At 40.7% G+C, this 8614-nt stretch overlaps 1 protein-coding gene across 2 annotated transcripts; it reads left to right on the forward strand.

Annotated features, from left to right (window-relative positions):
* The first annotated feature begins 3611 nt into the window (after positions 1-3611).
* elf3 (E74-like factor 3 (ets domain transcription factor, epithelial-specific)) lies at positions 3612-8384 on the forward strand. 2 transcript variants are annotated; one of them, XM_056274360.1, is made up of 9 exons: positions 3612-3775; positions 3995-4195; positions 4963-5196; positions 5307-5414; positions 5506-5637; positions 5753-5839; positions 6140-6259; positions 6567-6762; positions 6935-8384. In XM_056274360.1, the coding sequence occupies exons 2-9, from the start codon at positions 4039-4041 to the stop codon at positions 7044-7046; spliced, it is 1146 nt and encodes a 381-aa protein (XP_056130335.1). In that variant the 5' UTR covers positions 3612-3775; positions 3995-4038; the 3' UTR covers positions 7047-8384. The 2 variants fall into 2 exon arrangements, with proteins under 2 accessions (XP_056130335.1, XP_056130336.1); XM_056274361.1 differs by having other exon boundaries at positions 5509-5637.
* Positions 8385-8614: the final 230 nt, after the last annotated feature.

Consider the following 8614-nt stretch of genomic DNA (forward strand, 5'->3'; position numbering starts at 1 on the left):
ATGGGAACGGATGATCCGCTGTGGCGACCCCTAGCGGGAGCAGCTGAAAGTAATAGTAGATGCAGATTCATCACACTTATCAGTGGAGAGAAATTCAGGAGCAAATTGTAGGATAGGATTTGTCAGTGTCTCTACCGTAGCAAATGAAGTGTGTGCATTATTTTTATTTTTCTTTAAGATACTGGAGGAAAAAGATTGTTCTACTTTGTAAATTGTATTGTTTTAGGAATGGTGCATGCCTTTGTAAATGTCATAGTGTATTTGCAGTTTAGTTTTATGCCATTTGTGTTCAGTTTTTCTGCATTCTCTTTTCCTTCGACTTTGGATCATGTCTATAGGGTGCTTTCTGTTTATAGGTGATTGTCTTATGCAGTGTTGTTTATTATTTACAACATTTTGGAAATTAAGTTATTCAGCAGAACATCAACAGAGTCAGATATTGCACTTGAACTTGTAGATATTGCCTGTCTAAAAAGAGCAGCAGTACGGACACTTAAGTACCTCTTTTTTACAACCACTGTTCAGATTTGAGGATTGGATATAACAAACAAGTCAAAAAACTACACAAAAATTATCCGATAGAGTCAAGTCCTTGACCTCTATTGAAGTATTGAGACCCTTAGTGATGATCATGTCCAGAGTATGTCCTTGAGAGTGGGTGAGTGACTTTACATTCTGACATAGGCCAAAAGTATCAAATAGTGCGTTAAGTTTATTTGCATAATTATCCTTTGGGTCATCAATGTGGATGTTGAAGTTACCAGCTATTACTAGAAAATGAGAGCTATATGCAGATAAGAGTTTGCCCAACTCCTCAAGAAAATGTCGAGCTAAGTGCCTTGGAGGTCTGTGAATAATTGCAAGTAGAATGTGAGGTGAGCATTTAAAGAGAGCACAGAGGTATTCAAATGGCATAAAATTACCAAATGACACTTGCTTGCATTGCTATCAATCTTTTATTAGGGTTGCTACCCTAACCCCCCCCCTCCCCCCGGTCCTCTTTGGTGGTATTACTAAAATTATAGTTCGGAGGGGCCGATTCAAGAAGAGGGTTTACACTGCTGGCCTTGTCCAACCAGGTTTCAGTCATAAGTCTGTCTACTCAGAGGGTTTATTCGGCTAACACCGGCGTGTTATCTTTCTACTTGCCTCATACTTTATTGGTCTCATATCCCGGATCCCGTATGTGTCGCCTATGTCACATGGGTCTCTGTGTCTTAGGTCTATGACTTAAGCAGTTCAGAGGGGGGTTGATGGTAATGTGCGTTTCTCCAGGGTGCATGAAAAAGCATAGATTTTCTTCGTCTCGTTTTGTGTTAGATTTATCCAGATAGGCGATCAGTTCACCACCTTAGGCTCATTCAAACACATTTTCAGCTAAAAAAAAAGTAAAGCAAGGGTTCACCCCCTCTTTAATGTTTTCCGAAGCTCACCTACTGTGTAATGTTACAACGCATCACTATCATACTACAACATATCACAATATTTCATGTTTTGTTTTTTTTCACTTCTGCTGCTAGCTGGTGGCATGGTGACCCAGTGGTTAGCACTGTTGCCTCACAGCACAAAGGTCCTGGGTTCGAACCCAGGCCGCCCCAGGTCCTTTCTGTGTGGAGTCTGCATGTTCTCCCTGTGTCTGAGTGGGTTTCCTCCGGGTGCTCCGGTTTCATCCCACCATCAAAAAGACCTGTATGTTAGGGTTAATACGCCTGTCTGTGCCCCTGAGCAAGGCAATAGAAAGAGGAACGGGAGTTTGTCCCCGCATGCTGCAGCTACCCATTGCTCCTATACAATAGGATGGGTTAAATACAGAGAATAAATTTCATTGTAAGACTACAATGAAAAAGATAAAGTGGTTTTCTTCTTCTGCCGCTAGTGATACTCCACCCATAGAAAGATACACCTATACATATACACATTATAAATTAACAGCATTTGAGTTTAATAGAAGATTCTTGGTGTGTAATTGATGTGATTCGTTAGTTCTTGATGTGTATTGGAAAGGCGGTCAATGAATCTGTGCATTCACTGGCCACTGAGTGCAGGCATCGAGCTACAACAAGCCATGGTGCATTACAGTGATTCTACCAACTGGCTTGTTCAGCTGCACCAGAATGATGTTTTTTTTTGTTTTTTTTTTGCAGTAAATTGTCAATCAAATTGTTGAACATCCTGCATACATACATGCAATCACCTCAGTTTTGCCAATTATTTTTGATTCGGCTGTCGTCAACATTTTTAGAGACGTTGCCAGTAACTAGTTAGATAAGCTGACTGTCACAACTTAGAAGCTAGTAGAGTAGGGCGCTTAACTGTCATTGTTCAGCGCAAAGAAATTGCAGTTGCTCCAGTTCAAGTGCTAAATACCCAAAATACCAATAAACCCATAAAAGAAAAAAATGAATCCAAGACAAAAGGTCAAAGAGAGATAAAATACCAATAAGAGACAGTGATACTTACAGCATTCACCGACAGGCAATGATAAAATACTAAGCAGTATGACAGATAATATGATTAGAAATCATAGTAAATAAAAATTGTAAAAAGGGACATGAGAAAGGACCGTCAATGATATAGTCAAATCAAATTTCTTCATAGAGTACATCTCCAAACAAGCAATATCATGTGACAGACAGACAATGTCGAATTAAAAAGTGGACTATGCTGTATTATATATATATATATATATATATATATATATATATATATATATATATATATGTATGTATGTATGTATGTATGTATGTATGTATGTATGTATGTATGTATGTATATATAATACAGAAAATAGAACAAAGATAATGAATGGGGTCATGGTCTAGAATGGCTCGAGCCATAGGGATTAGCAGGGGCACGGGTTTGCGTGTCTTTGTCTACCTGGGTGGCGGTTCGGTTAACAATTTAAAAACTTGCTTTTTAAAAAAAACAAGAGTTGTGTCACTGCAAAGTTTGATCCCGAGTCAGAACGTGAAAACAGGTGCAGGCGGAGTGCCGCGCGATGATGAAATCTCAGCTTTTAATGCACCTTAATCACCAGCAGCCTTGATAAAGGCCCTCCCGTCATGGTGCTATCTGGGTCAGCCTCGCTCGCTGACCGGCGATAAAAAGGACAACAAGGTTTACAGTGGCTCGGGCCACGTGAGGCTCTTCTTCTTCTTTTTTTTTGGAAAGGTTTTTGCAGTTCTCCCACTTTTTTTCCTCAGCACTGCCTGATTTAACATCACCTACTCAACAGTTTCTGAGGAAAAGAGACAATCCTGCTGAGGGAAGGTTGTGCGTCTGTGTGAGGACAGAGACAGAGCAAATGGGGAATTAAGAGGAGAAAGTCGCTGCAAATTGTGTGTGTGTGTGTGTGTGTGTGTGTGTGTGTGTTTGGGAGCTTTTGCGTATGAGGTAAACAGAGGTGAAGAATCTAGTGGGCAGGTTTGTTTTGTTAATCAAGTTCTCAGGAAGAGGACAATGAGGCGGGATGGATGGAGGCGTGGCTTCTGTTGAGGTGGAATTCCCCTGAACTCACCTCAGCCCTCCCACCCCAACTCCCTCCCTCCCTCCCATCTCAGTGGGCTATAAAAACCCACAGGTAAATGTAGAAACAGGTAAAGCACGCCTTTTTGACAGCGTTAAGAGCTGATGAATAGAGTTGGAGGAAGGGGGCGAAAGGATCTAATGTGGAGAGCCTCACACTTGGTGGATTAATACAACACACCCGTTTTGGATCGCTCTCGGGCAGCTTTTCTTTTTTTTGCATCTATTTGCCACTTAACACCCAAATCAGGTATAACTTCTGAGTCATCTATTAGCTAGTAGCAGTCACATGCAGTCAGAGTTTGCTGGATGATGGGATTATGATGATGATGATGATGATGATGATGACGATGACAATAGGAAAATATGAGAATTGACCCTTTAACTACATTCAAGTACCGAACATAATTTTGGATGTATGAAGAAGTGTACTAACTTTCAACCGTGCCGTTGTCTCTCAATTCACCAGTTTGCGGTTCCCTACCTCCTGCTGGGTCTTAACACGGTAAATCCATGTCATCCCCGTGCCTGAGCAGCATCCTGACCCATGCGAACCTCACCATGTACCAGCCTGGTACCCCCGATGCCCTGCAGCAGCAGTGCACTGTGCCCGCCCAGCTTCCCGCCATCAACACGATGACAACCCCGGACCACAGCTTCGGTGTAATGGGTACGTGTTACATTCCCAGTCATGTGTTGTGTCCTTGCTTTGTGTTTTTTTGTGGTTTATTTTCTGAGACTTTGTTTATGTGAAATATTCTCAAACCTCTCTGCAAAAAAATAAAAAAATAAAATGTGGGCATCTTTCTTTTTTTTTTTGACGCCCAGTGGTTTATTAGAATGGTCTCATGTACCCGAGCCCTTAATGGAAATATTTAACTCGTTTCAGTTTCACCGAGAGTCTCCGCAGAAACCAACAAGCCAATCTCACACCAAACACAGTCCGTCATTATCAAACAAAAAGTCAGACAGAAAGGGTATTGGCTCGCTGAACTTTGCTTTCACCTCATTTAGTCAATGCTGGCTCAATTATTTGCTAGCTGGCTAATGTTTAACTCAACATTACCACCTGAAGAATGTTGCCACCTCACTGTTTAAATAGCCCGGGCTTTGTTTGCCTGGCCTCAGTGAGAAGTACCTGAAATGGGTGATGAAACAAAGTGATACCAGTCCTCAACACAGGTAGTTTAACAGGTGGGGACATAACAATTATCTTCAGAGGAAAGCATTTTTACCTTAAAAGACAGACTTATTATCATTCAAGGGCGACCCTTGTGAGTTGTGTTATGGTTATAGCTGGTCTAGCCTATTGTGTACTGGCTATTATTGTTAAGGTCTCACTTCTGGACTACAAAAGACACAAGCGCACACCATCTTATCCCTTGACACTTGTCTAGTTAGTAGCACTAAACATTTCTCCTTCCTGTATGCCTACAGGCCAGTGGTATAAACACGTCAACCCTCAGCACTGGACCATGGACAACGTTCTGGAGTGGATCAGCGACCACATTGACAGCATTAAGTTTGATGCAAACACGCTATATCTGGACTACTGCACAATGGATGGGGACACCCTATGCCAAATGAACCAAGGCCAGATGGTTGGCATCTTCGGTCAACAGCTTGGCCCACATCTCTACCAGAGTCTCCAGGAGCACAAGAATAAGCACGGTATAAGACGCTAACGCATTATCCACTCTTATTTAATTCTCTTTTTCATTGTAATCTAGCCAGAAATATGGATTATTCATAATGTCTTTCCATTGGTTTTCTTTTCGCAGAACTTCAGGTCCTTTCTGGGACAGATTTGAGTGAGACGTGTCAGCTTCTGGAAGGGTTCCTGGACAACCTAAACTTCCCTTTTCTCAGCACACTGAAAGTCGCAGAAGGTACATATCTGCAATGTTATGACCTATTTCCATAATAAAACGAAGACGTTGGTCTTATTGGGCTAATTGTGGTACTTTGATTACTTATCAGCAGCTTGTGACAACAAGAGGGAATTTGACTATGGGACCAAATATGACCTGCCACACCTGACCATGCTCCCCATGAACCCTCTGAGAGAAACAGACTACCTGTCAGACAGCGAGTACAGCTCTTCCTCCTCCGGTCAGTGGTGCTAAATCCCTCTTTTCTGCTTATTTTTTCTTCTAGCGTCTCATCAAAAGTTTTTTTTACATCCTTCTCTCAGCAAATGATATATAAATTTGAAACCTGTGTCCAGGTGGTGGATTCGGCTTCCAGACCCCCAGTTCTCCAGAGTCCAGGAGCAGCGATTCAGACCCCGAGTTTTCCTGCCCTCAGATTGCAAGTGAGTATTCAAAAGTATTCACCAGCACCTTTTCCTTTTAAAAACGTCACAAAAGGTAGAATATTCCCTTAAAGTTGTGTTGTTCTTCTGCTCTGTATGAAGTTTTGATCCGTAAATGTTTCAGAAGCACTGGTTGATATCTACAAGCAGGGTGACTGGTTTTTGTTAAGGGCTTGGTTGATGAATTCTTAAGTCCAAACAAAATGACCAATTTTGAGTTGATTGGTGCATATGTATTGCACATATATGCATTGTTTTCCCATTTAAAACTAACACTTACACGAACCGTTCTGTTGACAGAAGAGAACATCAAAATTGAGAAAGAGGAGTTGAGAGTGAAAAGACCAAGGGGGCGACCCCCTAAACGCAGCCGAAACCATGACAGCCCCTTCAACGATAATTTGAAAAAAAGCAAAAGTGGTACGTCTATGGTTGAATAATTAGCTCAGTTTTGCAACACACACACACACACACACACACACACACACACACACACACACACACACACACACACACACACACACACACACACACACAACACACGTTAGTATACAGCCAAGCGGTTTTTGCAGTTATATGCTTTGCATCCATTTTGCATGTCTGTGATCAGGTCACGTATCGGTTTAGTGTGCACATGCAGTGGACAAAGACACACACATACACAGTACAAATGCATATACAAAACAACACAGACATATTTGAACTCTGTCCTTTCGTCTCTCTAAAGCGCCTCGCAGTGCCCACCTATGGGAATTCATTCGGGACATCCTGATCCACCCTGAGAGGAACCAGGGCCTGATGAAGTGGGAAGACAGGCGGGAGGGGGTCTTCAAGTTCCTCAAGTCGGAGGCTGTCGCCCAGATGTGGGGGCAAAAGAAGAAAAACACCAGCATGACTTACGAAAAACTGAGCCGTGCAATGAGGTGAGCGCAGCAGGACTCCAGCGAACACTTTTCTGCTACAACACACACATTTACAAGATATGACATTATATCGCGTTACCCATCCTATTTCTCCAGCTGTGCTGTGTGGGAATGGTAGTCGCACATCTGTTAGCATCTGCAACAGTGACTAACAGGCGTCCTCTCTCCACAGGTACTACTACAAGAGAGAGATTTTGGAGCGGGTGGATGGCCGGCGCCTGGTCTACAAGTTTGGAAAAAACTCTAGTGGCTGGAAGATTGAGGAAATTGGCATGACCGCGTGAGGGTCAGGCGACAAGCTTGTAAAAAGCAAAAGCCAAACGAAAGACAGCAGTGGAAAACTTTGAAATACCAGTGCAGCCTCTCCTATCCCAGACTGGATGACACCCCGTTGTTTACTGATCCTTAACGTCAAAGACTAAAGACGCTTCTTTCTTAAAGGGGAGATGTTTCAAAAAAATGTAAGCCAGTGTTTATGGCTCTAGTAGGTTTTATGAACCAATGGGTTCATAGTTTTACATTGTACCAATGTAAAACTATGACTTTTGCTTTACTTATTTTTTTTTCACTTTTCAGTTAGTAACAACAATATGTGCGTGGTAATTGGGTGAAAATATTTTTCTGCATACTAATTTTGGAATTTAGGTCAGCCGTTATCGGTGTACGTTGTGTATGTAAAATGCTGTATCAGTTTTAACTTCGATGGTACCACACTGTCCCTGGATCTACACTTGTAGGGGATTAAATTGTGCCAAATATATATATATATATATATATATATATATATATATATATATATATATATATATATATATATATATAATTTCTTATTACAGGTTGTGAAATTGTGCATTACCAACACACATTTATCTGTCACTTAATGATTGTACTTCTGTATGGCACTGGAGACATCTTCTTTTCATTGAATTTATTACTGATTCCTTTTATTGCTGTTATATTTGCTGTTATTTGTAGGGAATGAAACGGCCCCTGCTCTCAACTTAACACTTTTGTTTTTATTTTGTCATTTTGAGTGGTATCTGCAATTTTACGAAAGGCATTTATAAATTTATAATTTATATAATAAATATATTATATGTAATAAATGTAATAAATTTATAATTGTCTTTATAAAGAGGAAAGCTTAGCGATGTGACTTGAATTAAACTGGCAAACCTAATATGAAGAACAAAAGCAAGGCGAGAGAGGGCGACACCGGGGAGATATGCTACTTTAGAAAGACTGCAGACGATTTACTGTGCCTGTTTAAATGCCATAATGACGCATATGTTTTTTTTTCTACATATATTTTGGTATCACGTGTGTAAAAGTTGCTTACACGGTGTTTCAGAAGTAACTCAGAAGTACTTAGTCTCAAAGGTTTTTTGTTTTTTTTAACAGAGTTTTGTCGTTTGTAAAGTTTGTACAAAATGCTTAAAGATCTCTTGCACTTGATCTGTTTGATTAATTTCATTATGAAGCAGTTTTATCCACTATGGATTATTCATCACGTATGAGAACTAAATCTCACCTTGTTTCATTGTTGCGTATCTGTTCATGTAAGATATTGTTTTTGTAGAAATCAACTTTGACATAAAATAAACGTGTTTTCTTTTGAGTCATTTTAGTCCCCTATTGTGTTTCTCAGCATCTCAGTTACCTTCACACAAGATGGAAATTTTGAGGATACCCTGAGGGGGCTTCTTGTAATTTATTCCAGCCTTTACGGATGATTCAAAGCCACCGAATCCCTCGACTTTCAGGATGCATATTATTTCTCCAAATGGTGGTCTCTGGTCGATACGCCTTTAAAAGACAGTGCATTACCTTAAAAGTAACTAATAGTAATTTA

Source organism: Lampris incognitus, chromosome 2, assembly GCF_029633865.1.
Source record: "Lampris incognitus isolate fLamInc1 chromosome 2, fLamInc1.hap2, whole genome shotgun sequence".
Lineage (NCBI taxonomy): Eukaryota > Metazoa > Chordata > Actinopteri > Lampriformes > Lampridae > Lampris > Lampris incognitus.

Coding starts and splice junctions, on each gene's coding strand:
- elf3 (XM_056274360.1), top strand. CDS start 4,039: ATGTCATCCCCGTGCCTGAGCAGCATCCTGACCCATGCGAACCTCACC. Junction 5,415..5,505: donor CACACTGAAAGTCGCAGAAG/GTACATATCTGC, acceptor ATTACTTATCAG/CAGCTTGTGACAACAAGAGG. Junction 6,260..6,566: donor TTTGAAAAAAAGCAAAAGTG/GTACGTCTATGG, acceptor GTCTCTCTAAAG/CGCCTCGCAGTGCCCACCTA.